Source organism: Lycorma delicatula, chromosome 11 (assembly GCF_047948215.1).
Source record: "Lycorma delicatula isolate Av1 chromosome 11, ASM4794821v1, whole genome shotgun sequence".
NCBI classification, from domain to species: Eukaryota; Metazoa; Arthropoda; class Insecta; order Hemiptera; family Fulgoridae; genus Lycorma; species Lycorma delicatula.
In genome coordinates this window covers 1,108,499-1,131,240 of record NC_134465.1, presented here as the reverse complement: position 1 = coordinate 1,131,240, position 22,742 = coordinate 1,108,499, and the positions used below count along the sequence as shown (strand labels likewise).

Here is a 22,742-nt window from a genome sequence, read left to right as displayed (position 1 = left end):
ATCTAAACCTTTCTCTTTGTCTGAGTTGAATTGAAGAAACTGATTTGACAACCAATCATAAGTCTAAAAGGGATATTTGATGACATTGGGCAAGATACTGTTAACGGATTTTAAGACTGCTGGAGATATCTCAACGTACAAATTAAAAGATCTGATGAAGAAGGTATATCAATATTAAACTCCCATCTATTAAGAACACTTAAAATACTATCAATAAAGTAATTCAAGCATGATGGATTGTAACTGGCATAAAAATATACATACATTCAAAAAACATTAAGGAAGATAATTAATAGGTGGTAAATCATTCCTGATATCTATCTATATTTATACCTCCACATACAATTTTCTCAAAGAAAGATAATTGAATTAATCAATTATAGTAAATGTATTTTCCAGAATATCAAATATATGAAGATTTCTATTTGGAGGGTGATAAACAGATACCGGAATATGTAATTCATGAAAATCAACTGCAGCTGCCTCACAATATCTTAAATGAGAAACACTGAATGTCGTTTTTTGAATAGTACATGTAGTTTAGCACTACCCTATGAATGGAATGCCTTTTCTTTCTTTTTCCTGTTTAGCCTCCGGTAACTACCGTTTAGATAATTCTTCAGAGGATGAATGAGGATGATATGTATGAGTGTAAATGAAGTGTAGTCTTGTACATTCTCAGTTCGACCGTTCCTGAGATGTGTGGTTAATTGAAACCCAACCACCAAAGAACACCGGTATCCACGATCTAGTATTCAAATCCATGTAAAAATATCTGGCTTTACTAGGACTTGAACGCTGTAACTCTCGACTTCCAAATCAGCTGATTTGGGAAGACGCGTTAACCACTAGACCAACCTGGTGGGTTGTGAATGGAATGCCTGCCTCCAATAAACTACACAACAAAGTTATTATTTTTACATACAAATAATGTATTATGAAATTCTTGATTTAAATATACACCATTAACCCGATTTCCAACATCAACGTCACTCAGCACTGTAATATTATTGAATGTCATTGTTTCTAATATTGTTTGTTCTTTATTAAGAGCAAATACATGGTTTAGATCAATATTATCAATAAGTGATGTAGTAATGTTACCATTTACAATGGCATTCTGAAATGTCATGGATCCTAGAAAAAAAAAAACCAATAAATTAAAAAGCTATAAAAATAACTTAACTATTCAGTTATAACATAATAGATATATAAACATATAAAAATCATATATTAAATGAATAAGCACAATTTGCCTGGCCTTTGATGTTAAGTTCTCATGTTTGCAATCAGAAAGAACATGATATAATATTACATTTTCAGTATTTCTACTATTTTACTTTTGCTTATATCTTAATTAACAAACAATTGTTATTCTTTTTAGTTTATTCATGTCTTTAAGAGTTGTGCTACTAGTTTCAAAGGCAACTAGTTTGTTGTTTGATTGACCACGGATACTTATAATTTGGTAGACTAGTGGCATTGGGTTTTTTTACATCTTTTATTTTTACCACTCAGTCCATTGTTTTTTATTAATTCCAACTTTTTACTCATTAATTTTTACATTTATTATTTATTATTACTATTAGTTATAATTTCTCATGTTTTTATTTTTTTAAATAAAATAAAATCACTGAAAGTCAAATTTTAAAAATTTATACTTTTTTAAAAATAAACAGTAATCTAGAAAATAGCCTGTTTTTATACTTAAACAAATAATGTTTAGAAATAGTGTAAATAACATGTTTTTTTTTTAATGATAAATTCACTTAGTAAGGCATAATACATTCTTTTAACACATTTTAGCTATAATCTTCTTACTAAAAAAAAATCTCATCAAATAACTAACTGACAATACCAATATGGGGAACAGTAGCACTTATTGACAACGGTTGCAAAAGTGAGATAAATCATCATGATGAGAGCTAAAGAAATCTATCTTAAATTTAGTTCAGTCTTTCATTAAAAATTAGAAGTACTTTTTGATAAGTATATTAAATCTCTCTATAGTAACAGGGAGTGGATTCATCTTCACTCTTTAGCACCACTAAGTGGGAAAATATTAAATTACAGTTTGTCCATTTCAAACTGGTAGATGATTTCATACAAATACATCATACTCCAATCCTCTCACCTATGTACAACAGTACAATAGTTAAAAAAAAACTGCATTGTATTAGTAATAATAAATGATTCATCGCTACTGTGCATTTATGTTTTATCAGCATATTATAATTTCCAGTCTTTTAATACTAAAGGAATTTTATTTAGACTTATTTTTTATTTACATACAGAAATAATATAAGGAGGCCCATAACCCCCTTAGATCCATCTGTGGTACTAATCTGATTTTATTACTTTGCCAATTATTATAATGACATTTATTTGTTTTACCTATAAATAATATAATATTTTTAAAAAAATGTATTATTTTTAAAAAATAAATTAATTATTTTTACTTTGACTTGTATTGAGGCTGGGCCCCTCTGAATTACAGGTCCTAGACATTTGTCTATTAGTAAATCCAGCCCTGACCATGTGGACACACACTAAGCATTGATTTTGTTATGTTTATAAGTGCTTTTATTAATACTTGTTTTTATTAACTTTTTTACAACAGCTGACCTTTTTTATTTATTTATCGTTTGGTTAACAACAGATATAAAAAAATTATACTTGATGCTAATGTCAATATAGTTTTATTATAAAACCCAAAAATTTTAAGAACATTCTGCAAGTGCTAATATTATGTCTAAAAGAAAAGTTAAGAGAATGAAGGAGCCAAGTTTGAAATCACTAGTATCATATCGTTAACAGAAAAACACTACAAGGAAAGTGACTGACACAGACAGTTGATAACAATTCCCTTCACTGCATAGTAATTCATGTTCTTTCACCTGAAGGTTGCTTACATTCTTTGTGAAAGTTTTCTATCAAGTTAAACCCGTTGAATATTTGTTGGTGACAAAAGTAGTTTAACTATTCTGTTAGGACAAACTGATTCTAGGTGGAAAAGAATTCAAAATATCAGACCGATTCTTCAAATATCTGATATGCAATATAAAAGAAATTGCTCAATATTGTGTTGAAGAAAGATGCCTTGAACTTACTGATGAGACCTAAATTTTTAATTCCCAGTGCCAACAAAAATCATGTAAACAAAAAGGGGTGTCAATTTCAATCTTGAAAGGTGACAGAATAATAATTATCCATGCTGAAGAGGATAATGGCTTCTTTTCTAACTAAATATGAATGGAGACGGAAATCATCTTCAAAAAAGCATTTTTATTTTCATTAAAGCATAAATTTTTTTAAGGATCTACATAATATATTACTAACTTGAACATGAGAAATACAAATAACTTAATTTGAAATGTTATGTTTATAATATGTCGTTTTTAAAAATTCGGTTTTAGCTGTACAACAGCCAGAAAATAGGATGTGTAAGATTCGAATCTGTAGCAAGTTTAATAAGTCCTGGCTGGATCAGTTGTATTAGTAAATTTCAGTAGCGATCCCACACTGGGCCAGCTCCTGCTGCTGAGTCAGCCAGCCAGGGCAATTGAAGCCCAGCGAGCTGGAGTGAGAAGAAAGCGTCTACGTCCAGCGGCTACCTCGGCAGGCCGGCCAGCCCTGCTGCTCCAACAGGGTTGTTGGCATCCACCGGGGAGGTCCCATGTTGAGGCAGCCACGGAACTTCTTCTTGGTCTTCTCCAGGTGGTGGTTGACGATGAATTAAAAATTCACTCTTGTGCACACTCATTTATTGGAACCTGAGAGTGGTGGGGCTGCAGCACCGTTACGCTGGGAGAACTGCGTGATCATCTGCAGGGGGGGAGTGGCACTTATACCAGCACGTACATGTGCTGACATCCGAGCTGCTACTGTTTCTGTCCACCGATATTAAGTTACGCATATATGTGATAACATAATACTTCCATATAAATAAAGGCAAGCTAAGAAATTTTTGTCTGGAATAAACAAGGATACTGCCAATTACCAGCTATGAAAATGGAAGACTAAATGGTCAAGAAATATTTATGGCTAATCTAACAGTGTGGCTTGAAGTTCCATCCAGATGATACTGTTAACTGCTGAAATTTTGTCAAACTGTACAATAAATTTATCTTCATTAATTATACATATGTTGGTTTGCTTGGCATTTCTACCATCATCACCCCATTCGGTCGCCCTAAAGCATAAGATCGAATGTCTGTGCCACAAACGGCTAGTGAGCCTCGAAACAGTTTAGCGACCAGTGTCCAAACTACCTCCTAGCCAACCTAAAAGCATGAGCGGAATATGAGTGGTATCATACACTATTTGCTTGCGTGTCCAACCACCCATTTGTCACATATAACTAAAATGGGTAGACGCACCCCATCAACTACTAAAACATATATGACTATCAATAATTAATTTATCTTGTCAAAGACAGCAATTCGCTGCCACGCCTAGGCCACTGAATGCCAGCAAGTACCTGTCCACCATTAAAGCACTTGGAGTCTTAATCTGACTGGTATCCAGCCATATCTCTCCGTTAGCTTCCTACAGCAGCGTGATAGGAGTCTTTTTCCTGAGGTCCACCTCTAAGTTCCAGGATGGCCTGAGTTCTGCCTCCCCCCCTCCAACCAGTAGCTGGGCAGTCGAACATTATGTGTTCATTCGACTGGACCTATCCGCAGACGGACACTCATCAGTTGCCAGGTGGAACCAAAAAAATATTGGTTTAAATTTACATGTTGGAGAGCATTCGGGCTCCCATTGAACTTAAAAATGAAGGAGAGGCATACATCCCCCCTAGATCCTGTATAAATCTATCCAGAAGATAGATTTATACAGCCCTTAGTCATGGCTTGCCATTCTTGCTGCCATGCTTTCATTGTGAGGCTGTAAAGACTCCTCCACAGGCGGGAGAAGGGCAGCTGTTTGAAATTTAGAACTAGTGCATTGATATCACTGTTCTGCTTTGTTACAGGCCCGGCTCAAAACCCCATCCCAAATACCTCGGCTTCCCTGCCTCTTTGCAATTTCCATATGGCCGCCTGAACTTTCACCACTAAATCAACTGGGAAAGACTTTCCCAATACAGTGGTAGCCTCATAGGAGGTTGTTTTAAAAACAGCAGTGCATACAATTAAGGCTCTGCACTGCGCACTCCTTAAATTTTGAATAAGTGCTCGATTTCTTTCCAACCTATGCACCCAAACAGACGCCGCATAAGGGGTCATACTTTCGAAGACGCCTCAATACACCATGTACAAATGCCGGCTCAACAGTTCGTAATCCTTCCAAGCTTGTGCATCACAGAGACAGCATCTGCTGTTACTTGCCTAATGTGGCTGCTACACAGCAATTTCTCATCAAACAAAACACCTATGTACTTATGAACTTGAACTCGGCTGATTACACAGCCTTTATACTTAATACGGGGGTTGTGACTATATGATAATTTGTCTGCACCCTTTAGAAGCATAAACTTCATCTTGTGCACAGAAATCTTTAAATTTTGAATGTCCATCCAGCCCTCTCAGGGCTACAGGAACATTGTGGCATTCCAACTCATAGAGGACAAAACTCCAACACAAAGAAGGAAATGCTGTCTCTATGTCTATAAAAATTGCCAAAACATATTTACACTCAGCGCTTTTCACCACAGCAAGAACATTTAAGATGCAATCCTCAGTGCCAACCCATTTTATAAAAACATACTGGCCTTGACTTAAAAATGAGTTCATATCGATGCTTTCCCAGAGCCATTCCACAACCAGCCTTTCAACCAACTTTCCGATTACTGGCAAGAGGCTGATGGGTCGAAAACTGCTGACCTCACTTGAATCCTTTCCTGATTTTAGAGCACCCTCACCAAAGCCACCTTCCAACAAGTCGGAAAACAACCCCAGTTTAGGCATCCCGAGAACAATCTACCAAGGTGGCAGTCTGTTCATTATACATATAAATAACATTTTAATACCACCAGCATTGCTACTTTTTATAAACGAAAAGGATTTGACAAGGGTTAGATTAGATTATTTGGCTATTTTAATAATACTAGAATTCTTGTTAGTCATCCTGTTTAAAAACAGATGATAATCTGATAATAATAATAATAATAGATGATAATCTTCTAACTGTACCCTTTAAAAATATATGTACACATGTATTATATTTACTAAGTAGTCAAATATAGAAGTCATTTTTAAAAGATGCAGTTTTATTAGTTGTATAACAGCCAGAAAATTGGATGCACAAGATTCAAAACAGCAGCAAGGTTAATAAGTCATGACTGGATCAGTTAGTTGTATTAGTAAATTTTATAGTTAGCCTAAATTTTTTTTCATGACAGTTCATGACAGGAAACACTAAAGATATATTTATACTATATATTTATATTAAACAGTTTTTAAATTTTATGTTTTATAGTAAAAAATACAAGGTCTGTTCAGAAAATAACTGAACATTATTAATTAGGTGCCAACTGAGATATTTAGTGATGTGCAGTTGACAGCACTGTGTTCCGCATAACCTCCTCTATAACCATGTTCTTGGATTGTTGATATCTCATTTAGTTTTTATGTTATTGTTATTTGAGTGCAACTTGCTTAAGTGTTAGTAGTGATTTTTATAATGTGCGATTTCCAGTAGCAATGATACAATGTAAAATTTTGCGTGAAACTGGGAAACCTTTCACAGAAACGTTTCAACTTTTGAAATAAGCTCATGGAGATGATGCTCTTGGTCGTACACAATGTTACAAATGGTTTTTGCAATCCAATCATCACAATGGATTAGCAAAAAATCTTCACACCCCCAAGAAAGCAGTCAGTCTCAATCCAATCTGTGATGCTCTCTGTTTTTTCAATTTTAATGCAATTGTGCATTTTGAATTCTTGCCTCAACGTGAAACAGTGAACCATATGTACTCAAAGCGTTTTATAATGGTTATGTGAAAAAATTCACAAAAAGAGACCAGAGTTGTAACGATACAACTCATGGTTCCTTCACCATGACAATGCACCTGCACACTCAGCTTTGTCAATTCATCAGTTTTGTGCTAAAAATCAGATGACTGTCCTCCCTCAGCCTACCTACTTGCCAGACTTGGTGCCTTGCGATTTTTTCTTATTTCCAAAATTTAAATTACTGATAAAAGAATGCCGTTTTGAGACTATTGATGACATTAAAGCAAATTTGTCATAAGTCTTGAAGGCCATTTCAAATGAAGCTATCCAGGACTGCTTCACAAAGTGGAAACACTGCTGGGAAAAGTGTGTGAAAGGTGAGGGGAGTAATTTGAATGGTACAAGGACCAATAATTTGTAAAACTAATAATAAAGATTAAAAAAATAAAGTTCCGTTATTTTCTGACCAGACCTTATAAATATCAAGAACAACTAACTGTATTGCAAATTTCTAGTCCATTAAGGTAACTTAAAATAGTGACTTATTAAATCTGAACATCTTTTATATCAATAGAAGGTATTTCTATTGATACATTTCTACACAAACTGCAGCATCCGTTCAGAGCAAAACTCTTTGTTACTGTTTGAATCCTTCTGTCCACATAAGTCATCAGCAGAGAAAACATAAAGATAATCTAGATATTTATTAAATCATAAATTTAAATTATGATACAAAAAAATAACAGAGGCTAAAGTTAGTGTGGTCTTTCAAACGTATGAAGCCATTTCTTCTGCCATTGCAAATAAACTTACTTTGTTTACCGACTGGCTGTAGAAAGTTGCTATTTCAGTCAAGAGTGAATGAAAGGATCATTTCAGGTCTTTATTGTATTACCAAAACGATTTCTGAGAACAGAACGCATAACAAACTGCTTAAAATCCATGTAAACAGCAACCAATCAATTTCAATTGTTTTATAACTTGCTGCTGCAGTCTAATTGATAAAGCACAACATGCTTACTGCTCTACTTAATATTCTTATCAGAATCCTCTGCTATTTAAAATAGATGTTAGATAGCTTCATGCTCAGGATGTACCCTAAGAAATTGATCAATAACAAAATAATGTTAAGTATCCTTACATTTTTATCAAATGATTGTGCTTCAGAAAATTCTACTTTCTCATCTGAATGTAGATAAATATTTGTAACAAATGAAGTAAAATCAACATCATTTACAAGTCCTTTTACATATAAATTGTCAATACTGACATCATTTTTAAATTTAGCATTTCCTGTAAAATATAAATTTTTAGATAAATATATTAATATGACATTAATTCAATAAACACAAAAAATTTACAAATAATCAACATATAGAAGAATTTTGGAATTGGCTTCATCCAATAGAAAAACATAATAAACATAAGATTTGAATTTACAAACGATCAATTTTTATCAGTGCTTAAAAAGTTTTACATTATTTTCCAGTAAAAAATTGAACTGCTTTAAATTCTCATAATTGATGATGAACAGAATTATTCAGAAATTTTACTTTTAATTTTTAACTATAATAACTTAAAAGCTAAAAATAAAAATTTATGGTAGTCCATAAATTAAGAAGAAATAAAGTTATGGTTTTATGACTCATCTCTCTGCAAAATATGATTCATCAGATTTTAAAATAACTCCATCTGTTCTTATGTAATATTTAGTTTAAGAATAAAATTTGAAAAATAAAAAGCAGAGAAAGTTTTTGAAATTTTTTAAAACATCATACTGTTTACAATTCAACAACTTGTAAACAAGCTATATTGTTTACAAGTCAACGTGACGTTCAAATTCGTAGAGGACTGCAGCACTGTTGTTTTGTTTGGCTATAGACAGAGATGGAGATATAACAGAACATTCCTACTGAACAAAGTAACATGCTTGTCAATCTGATCTAAACAAGAAATGTTGTTGGTTTAAAACAGGTTACTGTATTTTTTAGAACCTGTAATTTCTTTCTGATTACAGTAATAACACAATAAAAAAAGTTAATTTACATTACTGTATTAATAAATGAAATAAATTTAAGCTGCAATTAATTACAATAATTTAATTAAGTAAATGTTTTCACTAAAATGGTATCATAGTTTACAGCATTATATTCAAAATTGGTAGTAATAATTTGGACATGCAGGCTTATCGAATCACAAGTTGAATATAGTTGCAGAATAAAAAATAAAATGATATTTTATATTAATTTACTAAATTACACAATCAATACTACTATAATACAGTCCTTAATCAGTTTCGTCTGCAGTTTCTGTAGAACTATCTTCTGTGACAGACCAGCAACCCTCAATTTCTGAGATTGACTCATTTTCACCTCCACCAGAATTAATCTTTTAAAAATTTTTTATTTGTAACAAGTACATAGTTACGCTATTTCTCTACATAGTCGCCACTTCGATTTAGACATTTGTCGTAGCATGGTACCAACTTTTTCCAATACCCTTGTCATAGAACGGAGCCGCCTGTTTTCAGCCATGTTTCTATGCTGGTAGGCAGCTCGATGTCTGTGCCAAAATGTTGTCCTCCTAGCCAGCGTTTCATGTGAGCAAAGAGGTGAAAATCAGATGGAGCCAAGTCCGGGCTGTATGGTGAGTGATCAAACACTTCCCAACGAAAACGCTACAGGAGCTTCTTTGTTACAGCTGCAGTTTGCGGCTGAGTATAGTCATGGAGAAAGACAATGCCTGATGACAACATTTCTCGTCGCTTATTCTGAATTGCCCTTCGCAGACGTTGAAGAGTCACGCAGTATGAGGCTGCAGTGATGGTCGTGCCACTTCCATGAATTCCATCAAGAAAACTCCATTCCGGTCGCAGAACACAGTAGCCATACACTTTCTGTTGGAGAAGGTTTGCTTGAACTTCTTTGGTTTACTGGAAGAATGAGAATGCATCCACTGTTTGGATTGTTCTTTTGTTTCTTCAGTTTCGAAATGGACCCATGTCTCGTCCCCTGTGACAATTTTGTTCAAAAAATCTTTTCCTTCATTGTGGTAGCACTGGAGAAACGTTAGGGAGGCGTCCATTCTCATTGTTTTGTGATGGTCGGACAGCATGTTGGGAACCCATCTCGCACACAGTTTGCGGTACTGAAGTCTCTCACTCACAATTGTATAGAGAGCTTACCTTGAAATTTCAGGAAACGAATCGCTGAATACAGAAATTGTGAACCATCGATTTTCTCGAATTGCCTCTCATCCACTCCCTCAACGAGATCATCGATTGACACTCGCTTCCTTCCCTGACCGTCTGCATCATGAACATCTGCACGTCCTGCTTTAAAGTTCCTGCATCATTGTCGCACTTTGCTGTCACTCATTGAAGTTTCACCGTACACATTACTTATTCGTCAATGATTTTCAGCTGCATTACACCCCTCACCCTGAAGAAATCTAATTACCACACGCACTTCATCCTTGGCGGGAGATACTATTGTTGTAGACATGTTTATGTGCTAGCTGCATATTCAGAACTAAACGAAGTGACGCGGCGTGATTGAAGGCCATACTAGAGACACTGCGCAACACATATGCGCAAAGGTTCATCCAATTTTTGCGCCGGTTTTTATTTCTCGATTGATCAGACCTTGAAAAAAATAACCCTCGTATATTTTATTTCAAAACTGACAGTTCTCTATAAGTTAAAACTGTTTAATTAATTTCATTAAATTGATCTATTTCTCATCTACAAAGGTTACTAAATATGAAAATTTCTACCATGAATCTTATGTAAGAAAATTTTAAATCTCCTGCAAGTAAGATTTTGTAAACACCCTTCATCTTACATTTATTTATTTCCTTTTTATAAAAATTACAGGTTTTTGGACAATTTCAGGTGCTGAAGACATATCAATTTTGTAATGTATGAAAAATTCCAAGCATGTCTGAATTTAAACTCAGGAACTTCTAAATTAAAGGCATAGGCACTACCCTTACCACAGAAGTCTGGTTACATAATTAACTGACGGTCCCCATTTTGTTAGTTTAAAATAAAAACATTACTTATTTTGTTTTAAATAAATAATAAATATAGTGCAAAAGTTTTACATTAATGTAATCTGTGTTGAAATACAAAATAATCTTTCACTCTAAAAATAAGTTTGGTAGTATCAAATATAAATCTATGGTCAGAAAGAAATTTCTGAAAATATTAGCATGGAATATGATTTATAGAAGTGAAACATGGATAACAAGAAATTGGAAAAGAATAGAGAACTTCAAAGTTCTCCAAAGCGATACAGTAAAGGTTGAAAATTAGGAGGAACAATAAAATTCAGAATGAAAAATCTATAGGTGAATGAGAGAGGAGAAAGATTTGCCCCAAAATTATTCAGTTCATCTGCATAATTAGTCACTAAAAGATTCTGGCAATATATGCATAAACTAGGCTGATCGACCATATTACGACACCTAGTTTGGTTAATTTGCAGAGATGTAGTATAGAAGATGAGAACTATAGAGGAAGACAAAAACTGAATATACAAAACAGACAATAATTTTCAATATAGGGTATAGTGAATTAGTGATGCTAAAAGACTAGCACACAGAACAAAAAGGAATGGAGTATAGCATCAAACCAGTCAAGTAAATATTGAAGACTCAAAAATAAGAATGCTTACAATGTTTTCCGCTTAAAATATTGAGAAAATGATTAAAAATAGAACAATTAATGAAAATTAAATTGTAGAAGATAAAACTCCCTTTTATTAAAGTCTACAGACAAGCAAGTAAAAGAATTAATATATTTTTCCTTAATAAATGTCTTTAATTTACATCTTCATCCTCCTTGGGACCAAAGAGATAATGAATATTTTTAATATCTTAACCTTCAAGGAAGCTAGGGCCTCGGTCAGTGGCTTAAAACCTTCCCTTGGGTATCATGAACATATTCTGCAAATTTGAAAGTAATTGGTTGGTTGGTTACCACACTGGTTATGTGATAACAAACAAACAGACAAACTTTATGCATATATATTTCTGAATAACCATGATCTATTGGATCACAGGTAACCTTCTGCATGCAAAAGTTAGCCTTCAACCTACAAACAAATACCCCGTTTGAATTTTGAAAATCGGACAATTGTTTGCAGAGATATTATAAGAACATGCACCTCCCAAAACAGTGTCCCTGGGGCACCCCGTTTACTACCAGTTAATGGTGATGATTGGTCTACCCTTCCTTGAGATCCTCGAATACCTCACCACTCTAGCCTCACACGCATCTGTTAGGGAAGTCCATTACTGTTAAACAAATTTTTTTAATTTGTTTAATATTATTTTATTTAACGTATATTTATTTTATTATTTTTGTAATATTATTCATTCATTGATTCGAATCATTCAGTTCAAACCAGCTCACACAATGATAGAGACTCACAGTTCGCAGTTAATTAATTCTATTCATTAAAGTTTGTGCTTCAACTGGCAAATCTCCACTGCTATATATGTATATTTTAAGAGATTTTTTGAGGTGAAATATACCTTCTAAAAACCTTCTCAGTTATGCCAAGAATCATGGGTAAAAATTTGGTTGGGACTGAGAGAGTAGTTTTTTGTTTATTCCAAACAAACACCATCTTCCTCTTTATATAATAGTATAGAACTACCTAACCTTATTATTACAAAAAAAAAATAGTCAACTATATCTATTTTAATTCTTTTTACAGAAACTAAACTCAAAAAAAGTCTGCACAAAAAATTTACCATTTAACCCCTTACTGCCTTTTATTTTCACTAAAAATAATGCTATGTTGATCTATTTTTTTTTTTTTTAATTTAATAACTTTTTTTGACTAATAATGGCCTAGTATATATATATATAATAATCAGTAATTTTTCTTGCAAAACATATTTTATAATATTTACAAAAACTTAATTACCTAACCTACCTTGAACATGTTAATTATTAATGATGTATTCGTATTGTCCATAAACGTAACTAAATTATATTTTACACTGTAATTGAAATTATTGCCTTTACTACTAAAAGTTTTATTCTATCACGATTGTTTTTAACATTTTTTTAGTGTATGAAATATTTTAAAACATGGAGCTACACACAGCCCAATATCGTACTCCATACACTGGTATCTTGAGTCTTTACACTTTTTATTGTGTGAACATACTACACATCTTCTTGAAGCATTTGCTCTCATTCTGTTTGTGGGTATGTACTCTGGTAAGTGCCTTTTCTTCAACCTCAGAGGATCCTCTTCTAGTGATGGTCTTCCTGATTTCCGTTTGGCTACAAAATGTTTCCCAACAATTGCTTCTACCAAAGCCTCTCTAAATTACAGACGTGTGTACGGTCCTCCACATTTCTGATGCAAAATATGTGCATTGAATATGCACATATTTAGAAGGCGTTTGAATTCCTTTTTGTTCCAAATTTTCTGTCACTTTCATTCAAGAGAGCATGCACCAAGCATCTGATCCACTTTATCAACCCCTCCCATATAAATGTTGTAATCATTTATAATTGAAGGAATGATGGCATTTTGCTCTTTTCTTCTTACCTCAACTGGAAGAACTTCATACTGAGTTGACAAACATAGCACATCCCTTTTATCACACCACTTCAATAGCATCATTTGACCGGAGTTTTCACTCAATGCTATCATTCCATTTTTCTTCAATTTTTGATTTAAAAATCCTTAGGGACACCTTTTCTATTACACCTTACGGTTCCCACCAGATCAAGTGTCTTTATTTTTCAAAACAATAGAAATTGTCAGAATACACATAATATAATATCCCTTTTGAAGTAGGTCATGCATCAGAGTAAGTACAACATTAGTTGCATGCCCATAATTTTCATTATGGATTAGTTCTGTTTCACTTCTGGTATATAAAAGTAGCTTATAAATGTATCCTGATTTTGATTCAGACAAAACATAGGTTCTGATTCTAAATCTAGCTTGTTTGATTCTTATAAATTGGATAAACTCAACTGACCTTTCCACAACAAAAGGCTTTCATCGATAGCTACTTCCCTCTCTGGTGTGTAAACAGAAAAAAATTTGTCATTTACATATTATAAGACAGGTTTAATTTTATGTATTCTTTTGTTTTTTGAGCTGGGACATTATTTGTAAAATGTAAAAACCTAGGTAAAAGTTTGAAACATTTGTGTGCCATAACAACCGAAAAATCTGGGATTGCAAATAATGGTTTTCTTGTATAACATTTATTAATTTCGGGCTTCCAGATCATTCCATGCAAAATGAAGACTGTAATTAGCAAAAATATTTCATTTCTATCTGCTGGTTTCCACCCTTGAAATCGTGAAAACTGCTTCAGAACTTTATTTAACAGAAAATTATCTATTTGGTTTATAATTATATCAACCAATTCATCAGTTATAAAAAATTTAAAAATACTAAATATATCATTTAGATCAGGAATAGCAACATTTATACCTGACTGTCTAGTAAAATTGGCCTACAAAAGGAATCAGACTGATAGTAATTTACCCATTTGATATTACTTGTATATCTTTGAATAGGCCTATCTGAATCACCTGCACCAACCTCATTAGCATAATCCTCATCATCATCAGGTAATAACAACAACAATACGTCTTCACACATATCATCTAAACTGTCACTATCGCTATCTAGTAACTAGTAACTAGTATCTAGTAACTAGTCTAAAATGTCAAAATATTCATTTTTTTAAGTAGATACCATCTCAAATGTAAGAAAACAACTTGCATAAAGCTATTATAAAAAAATGTGAAAACTACTGGTCCAGTTTACAAATATATGGTGAAGTTTATAAGCATATACCTAATATTTAAAAACAAAACAATGGCTACAACCTGAAATAAACATACAAAAATACTCATACAATCACTCATGAACAAGATGTAAATAACACGCCATACAGGCAGTATCAGCTGTTTTACATATGAAAAATGTCTTAGAATGCAACAAAAACTCTTTACTAGCGCTGTATATCATTGCAGAATAATGATGAACTACATTCGAAAATAATCGCCGGAATATTATGACACAGAGTAAATTAAAATTAGACAGAATATTCCAACAAAGGCCCTTTTTGTGCATATTGGCTACATCAGAATATTCCGTCATAGTCCAGTAAGGGGTTAAAAAAACATTTTCCACATGTTTATCTATGTTATACAAAATACATTAGTTAAATTGTTATGTAACAAGAAATAAATACTAATACAGATCTACAACAAAGTGATGGAATTAGCTTTAAATACCTCAAATATTATATGAGAAATATTTCATTTTTACATTTAAACAAAAAACTTTATAAATAAACTATTTTTGAAAAGTGAATACGGACCTGTGATTACTATGTTTTCATCAGTTTTCTTAACAGTATCTTCATAAAATGCATTAAAATCAATAAGTTTGTTATTAATAAAACCCTGGACATCTGTACTGTTACAGTGTACTTCATCCTATAAATGTTTAAAAGAAAAAGAAAGTTATTTAACAATCTTTTTAATATTATTCAATACATAAACCAATTTAAAAAATATAGATGGACTCTCACCAATGTTAAAATCAGCAGTTCTGTAAAGCCCAGACTGTGTTAATTATGTAAAATAGCCAAGAATTATTATGAATTAAAAGAGTATTTCCCTTACACTTCAAACAAACATACACCGTAAGTTAATGTAAAAATCCATTACTTTATTTATCAACAATGAATAAATACCCTTCTATGAGCTGACAACAATTATATTCTAGTTATGAAATTATTAGTTACACTGCATACAATTAATTATGATGCTATAATTTGATAATATTACATTTTAAAACATCTTAATTATAAATTTTACACATTTATGATGCAAAACTGATAATGGCTATAAGAAAGGTTGAATCAATAATTACCTCAAAAATTAATTCTCCTTCAATGAAATTATTTTTTTCTAGACCAATTGCTGATTTATTAATTTCTGTGATATTATATCCATTGATTCCATTTTGAGTAGTAATACTTCCATCGATAATCACTTCTAAAAAAAAAAAAAATGGCAATGTAATTCCCCAGAACAAGCATCCATACAGAACTTATTAAAAATGTAAGGAGTGAAGTGCTTTTTCAATTCTTCAATGATCCAAATAATATTACTACTTTTAACCCCCCAAGCTTGCAAACAATCTAAAATGAGATAATTCATTCATTCAAACAGCATAGTCATTTTAAAAAAATAAGAAGCACCTTAATAAGGCAGGCCTTAATAAGGAGGTGAAGAGTGAAGTGTTTGTCAATTTTCTTCAACCAACTGAATACATTGTTGGATAAAATCATCTAAAACTCCCTGAACTGCAGGTTGGCAGGCTGGCACTTGGCCTTATAAGTACCTTCACTCCTGCTCATAATACAAGTTATATTATAAACATCATCACTTTCAGAGTAGCAATTTACAATAGTATTACTTGTTTTATTACTACAAACCAGAGCATGCTTTTACATGTACAAAGGTTGTCTGGAAAGTAGTGTCTTAATAATTAAAAAAATATCCGCTAAGATTTTTGAACAAAATTTTTTATTTAACTTAAAAATATTTTTAAGCTTCTTTCCTACATAGTCACTGTATATATTTAAACACTTACCATAGTCTGCCGATCTTTTTATTCCTGAGTTTTATTCCTGCTGATCTTTTTATTCCTCTACCACCATTTCATTGGATTATTCAATCATTCAATTAATTAACTGGATTATTCAATTCATTGGATAACTCTAAAATAGTTTCCTTCCAAAGAATCTTTCAGTTTAGTTGACAGATGATATCGTTAGGAACCAAGTCACAGCTGTAAGTTGTTAGTAGCTGGATGATTAAAAATTAATTTCCAATTTAAATTTAATAAGAAACCATTTGGTTTTCTCAGCAGTGTACGACATGTGTTCAAATAGTAACAAGAATTTTTGTTTTTGGAAAGAATTTTATTTATTCATCCACATTAATGTTATTCCTTTCAAAATAGTTCCCATTAGATATTATACACTTATGCCAATCTTTTTTCCAATCCCCGAAACACTTCTGGAACTTGATCTTTGAAATAGTGTTTAGCTCTTTCAGCTATTCACTTTTAATCTCATCTCTGCTTGTAAACCGACAGCCCTTTAAGGTTCTCTTTATTTTTGGAAATAGAAAAAAGTGAAAGAGAGCCATGTCTGGTGAATATGGCAGCTGGAGTATCATTACAGTTTTGTTTTTGGCTAAAAACTGTCAAACCAACAATGAAGTGTGAGCAGGTGCATTATCATGGTGTAAAAGCCATGAATTTTTTTGTCACAAATCCGGGCATTTTTTCAGATTGCTTCACGCAAACAGCGTTGAACTTGAGGTACTCCTTATTAATTGTTTGACCTTGTGGCAAGAACTCATGGTACGCAATGCCATTAGAATCAAAGAACACAGTGAGCAAAACCTTCACATTTGACCATACTTGTCAAGCTTTTTTCGGTCTTGGTGATCCAGTGGGACGACTGAGCCTTAGTTTCGAAATTATATCTGTAAACCCATGTTTCATCACCTGTTATGACATGTTTCAGTAGCTCTGTTTCATTGTTGACTTCATTTAGCGACTCCTGAGGAACTTCCATTCACTGCTGTTTTTGTTCGAAATTCAAAAATTTTGGAAGAAATTTTGCTGTCACATTTCACACCCAAAAAATCAAAAAAAATTTCATGCCATAAGCCAATTGATATTCCAACATCATCAGCGACTTTTCTGACTGTGATTCAGCGATCATTCATAATCATTTCTTTTACTTTTTCCACGTTTTCATCAGTTATTGATGTGCTGGGGCACAAAATATTTTGAGTAGAGACTGCCTGTTTAAAATTTTTAATTTGGATAGTAAACATAGATGATGCCATTCTATTAACTGATGTTTATTTTCTTGTGTAGCAAACAAAACTGGATAATAGTACAAGAAACAAACAAAAAATATCCACTAATTTCATCAATTGTGGTACGTTGATCCTGTCTGATGAAGTAACATGATGCCAGCAAATCACTCATAATGAAAGGTAGCATTCAGTTCGTTTATCATCATGGACATTCTTTCTTCTTGTAATAAACTTTTAACAACATTGCCATACTGATTATTCATTCAACACACCTCCATAAATTTCCTTGATTTAATGGCAATTATGACAGCTGCATACTTCTTGGATTAAGAAATCAAATCACAGTTCTTCATATACAACATCATTCTCTATTTTTTTATTAATTTTAAATATACATGTTTACAATTAGAACTTGCAGAGTAAGAAGGTGCTCGAATGAGACAGGTTGAATAGAAATAGGCATTCACCAAACAGTATTATTTTTCATCTGACACTTATATTTTATCAAGGAAGATAAGATTTTTGACATAATAAATAAAAGACTCTTGCCAAGAATCCAATCCCAAGATAAACAAACCATTACATGTCACCTACTGGTCAGTATAAAGTACTTTATACACAATAGTCATAAAAAAGGCAGTACCAGTTAATGAAAAGTAACAATGTGCCTCTTTCTGTGAAAAGATAATGTTACATACACAGTCTCCATTTAGTATTGGAAAAGAAGTAAGAAAAACATAATCTTTACAAGAAATTTAAAAACAAAACTAACATATGTTATTATTTTAACAATCCAGGTATATTTTTGAAAATAATACTAAAATCTGAATTAAAAAAACAAAATTTAGGAATAAATATTCATTGCATAAAAAATAAATAAGACCTACAAACTGTCTGAATTATGAAATAAATTTAAAAAAAAAGCATTGAGGTGTGATAAAAAAAATAACAAGAATTTAAATATTTATCAAAAATAATTTACTTATTCTTCTATATTGTTACTGTCTCCTTCAAAATAGTCCCCAAGAGATGCAACACACTTATGCCAGTGTGTTGGATTGCTTTATGTAATCATTGTAAAACTGCTAATTAATACGGTTTGCTGATTTTTCCATCTTGTGGTAAGAATTCATAATGGACAACAATATTATAATTGAAAAAAAAAGGTAAGGAAAGCCTTAACATTCAATCAAATTTTGAGTGCCTTTTTTGTACTTTTTCTTCACAAAGCTTCCATTGTAATGACCGGACTTTTGTTTTATCACCTGTCATAACAGGTGATAACTCAGAATAACTCACATGTGTCATAACACATGTGAATTATTCTGAGTCATCAGTGATGTCAGCTAAAAATTTTTCTGCGATGTTGCTGTTGTTCAATATTCAAAGTTTTCGAACAAATTTGCTATTTGTTTCATACCCAAAATGTCAAAATTGTTTCACACAAGCCATAAGAGATTTCCACCTCTTCAACAACTTCTCTAATAGTCATTTGACAATTATTGATCACAATATTCTTTATTTTGTAGGTATTTTCATAGGTAGTTGATGTGATAAGGCTTCAAATCCTTTTGTCATCTTCAATACCTTTTTAAATATTGTATCACTCATAAACTATTGGTGTCAACATAACGTCCTCTACAAAAACTTTCATAACATCTTCACCACTTCACTATATTTTATTTCATGTTTAACACAAGATTTAATGCAAATCCTTTATTTTTTGATTTTTAAACAAAATGCATCCTAATTACTCTGCTGTCAAATTTAAACTACATGTCTAATATGGCTGAAAATATTAATATACATTAAAGGCAGTGCTGCCATCACGTGAGGAAAAATATAAACTTAGTTGAAAAGATGCACGCACAATTAAAAAATGGTTGTGCTGTTATTTTTGGGTCAGAACTTACACATCTATTATATTATATTATTATTTTAACAAAATTAATGAAAAAACTATATAACTTTTGGAAGTATTCTTCAGGAGGGGTCTAGCCCTCAAGTGCCACCCAATATTTTCTATTAATTAAAATTTCTTATGTATTATTTTATAATAAAGATGACTCTTTATTACATAATTTCATGCAATTATGGTGATGGTTATTAAATGCACAGATTTGTTTCTTAGAACACTGTTATAGAACCATTTTTGCCCTAAAAATTAATAGAAGGCATTTAATTCTAGTAACCAAGCCATTAATAATTTATACTTCCTACTCATTAATAAATTTACCTATTACTAAATTTCATGGTGCCCTTTTCTTTAGATGAATAAACATTTCTTTTTTTAATATAATCAGAAATGTAGTAGTTTTACAATTAACTTGTGTACAATGTATAAAATATACAAACACAAGAATAGCATTTTTTCAGTTATTATATCAACAATCTCATCATTCCTATTAAATAAGTGTAAAAATGCATACCTGAGGTAAAAAGAATTCAACTTATTTCTGTAATCTATTTTAAAATTTTAAGTAACTGTTACTTACTAAAATTAGTATAATACAAAAATATTTTAGACAAGACAATGGATATCACAATGAACCAATTCCTTATGAATTTATAATTAGTCATTCAATCTTCACTTTTTAATTAATTAAAAAAACAAAAATAAAAAATGACAAATATTAATAAAATTATTACCATCAATTTCTACATCTTCTATTTCACCAGACATAATTAGTTGATCACAATTTAGATTATTTAATTCTTTAATGTTAAAACCATTAGTAGTATTAAGTTTTAAATTTTCAAATGATGTTTTTTCTAATATTATATTATCTTCAATATTGGAATCATTAAAATTCAGTAAACTTCTAAACGATGTCAAATTTATTCCACCAAACTAAAGAACAAAATAAAAAAGCGTACTATAAAAAATACTAACTTAATGTCATTATAATTACTCTTTTTTATTTATAAATAAATTTCATAAGAAAAATAAATCATACAGTAATAATAAGAATCATTAGTGGGAAATCAAAAAAGCTGCATACTAAGAGAATAGAAGTTTCTTAAAATTTAAATGTTTAACATATAGTGGGTAAGAAATTTTAAGGGAAGGCATAAAATAAATTAACATTTTTACAGGACAAAATGGGATTGAACTGTTGACAATTAATGTTAATATAAAATAAATTTATATTTGCTTGAATAGCATATATATGCATAAATGTGAACAAAATTTTATTTATAGGTTTACGCACGATAAATGTTTTGCAACATGCCTGAAGGAAGTTTATCATTTGAAGGGCAGATAAAGTTTGATAACCTTATTTTAAAAAAATCAAATTCTTTTAAATGTTGTGAAGTCAATATTCAAAATGTAATCAATAATTTTATTAATTTATTAAATACCTTAACCATAATGGTATTACGTGATTTGACATAAATCACAAGTTATTCTAAAAAATAACAATCATTTTCTAAAATAATAAGATCTTAGCTTGCTAATTAGGTGAAAATGAAGTAGTTTCTGTTTTCTTCAGAGTCAAACTCCTAAAGAACTGCCCCACAAAATTCTTTCATTCTGTTTATTATAGGATCTGACTGGCTGTATAATGAACATCATTACTCTAAGAAAATTACTGAAGCCTTTTGTACGTATCTCAGGTACTTTATGTGTGTCTCAGCAATATGAAAACTGGGTCAGACATTGCAAAACAGAAACTAGGGTATCTCTATCTGCTGAGAAACTAAGCATTATGTAAGTTGCTTTAATTCAGTAGAGGAATTCTTTTCACTACCAATTTTGATCAATTTCTTTGAAGAATTTTCAATGATTTAATAAAGTACACATCTTTTTTTAAATTCATATTAATTTTTGTATTCTCTGATTTATTACATAATCTTCAATTTGATTTTTTAGTTATTTTTGTAAACTTATTATAAATATCTTTAAAAAAAAAAGTTTATAACTTTTAATACTATTTTTCATGCATAATATTTTTATGGAATTTTTTTATCATAAATATAGTACAGTTTTCAAGTACTTTTAAAAATCTGATATCTAATTTAATGAATTTCAACCTACTTTTTCTGTTAGCAGATGACAGTGTTTAGAGATTCCGTGTTCTTCAAATCAGTATCACAGACATAACTAAAACAGAAGTTTTATACCTATCTTACATAAAAAAAAAATCAGTGGAATAATTTTAGAACTACAAGGGCAGATGCAAATGAAAAACAACCATATAAAACTGAACTCTCTTGTTGATACGCTCTAGTTAAAAATAATACTGTGTGAATTTCCTTAACAAGGGAAAACTTATACTAGTATCAAGCAGTGACCCACTTGTCTAATGAGGTAATCAAACAACATTATAATAAGAAGCTAAAACTGCTAAATCATAAGAAAATGATTTCTTATGAAATCAAAAAATTGACATACTTTCAGGATATATCAATTGATTTGAGATTAATTTGATAAACAATTATCATATATTGTTATAGTTATAATTTTTAACACGCACACAATCACAACAGATAATAAAATAAAATGTTATATAATACATACCAATCCATCCACAGTAATGTTCCCAAATATTTTCAGTTCAAAATCATTTATATGATCAAAATAAATAGTTTTCTCTTTAAAATTTTTATGACCAACATTACCATCATTATAATTATGTTTTGATACATTACTTTTAGAAGTCTGAGTCGAATTTAAACCATTAATTATTGGATTATTAGCTGGTTCTGCATCCATTAAAGAACGACTTTGTAATTGATAATGATGAAAATGATTGTTCAAAAATAACTCTGTTATATTAATATCATCCCAAGTACCATCAAGCATAATATTATTAAATTCAACTAGTTTATTAAATATTTTTAAACCTAAGAAAAATGTATTAATAGTTAAAAGTTTTACTCCTTGTGCTACTTATATCAAAAACCTTACAGTAAATAAAATAACCAAAATAACTGTT

The 22,742-nt window shown here is 31.2% G+C and overlaps 1 protein-coding gene across 1 annotated transcript; it reads right to left on the bottom strand.

Moving 5' to 3' along the window:
• Nucleotides 1-970: 970 nt before the first annotated feature.
• On the bottom strand, nt 971-22,648 carry LOC142332553 (uncharacterized). Its single transcript, XM_075379007.1, has 6 exons — nt 22,325-22,648; nt 20,452-20,653; nt 15,833-15,957; nt 15,276-15,393; nt 8,044-8,195; nt 971-1,137 (listed from the first exon to the last, which is right to left on the bottom strand). The coding sequence occupies exons 1-6, from the start codon at nt 22,607-22,609 to the stop codon at nt 1,129-1,131; spliced, it is 891 nt and encodes a 296-aa protein (XP_075235122.1). The 5' UTR covers nt 22,610-22,648; the 3' UTR covers nt 971-1,128.
• Nucleotides 22,649-22,742: the final 94 nt, after the last annotated feature.

What these genes read in the sequence shown, in the direction of transcription:
- LOC142332553 (XM_075379007.1), bottom strand. Translation starts at nt 22,609, where the DNA reads ATGCTTGATGGTACTTGGGATGATATTAATATAACAGAGTTATTTTTG. An exon ending in ACATTACTGTGGATGGATTG is followed by an intron (nt 20,654 to 22,324) that starts GTATGTATTATA and finishes TTTGTTCTTTAG; the next exon opens with TTTGGTGGAATAAATTTGAC. An exon ending in AAGGAGAATTAATTTTTGAG is followed by an intron (nt 15,394 to 15,832) that starts GTAATTATTGAT and finishes AAACATTTATAG; the next exon opens with GATGAAGTACACTGTAACAG.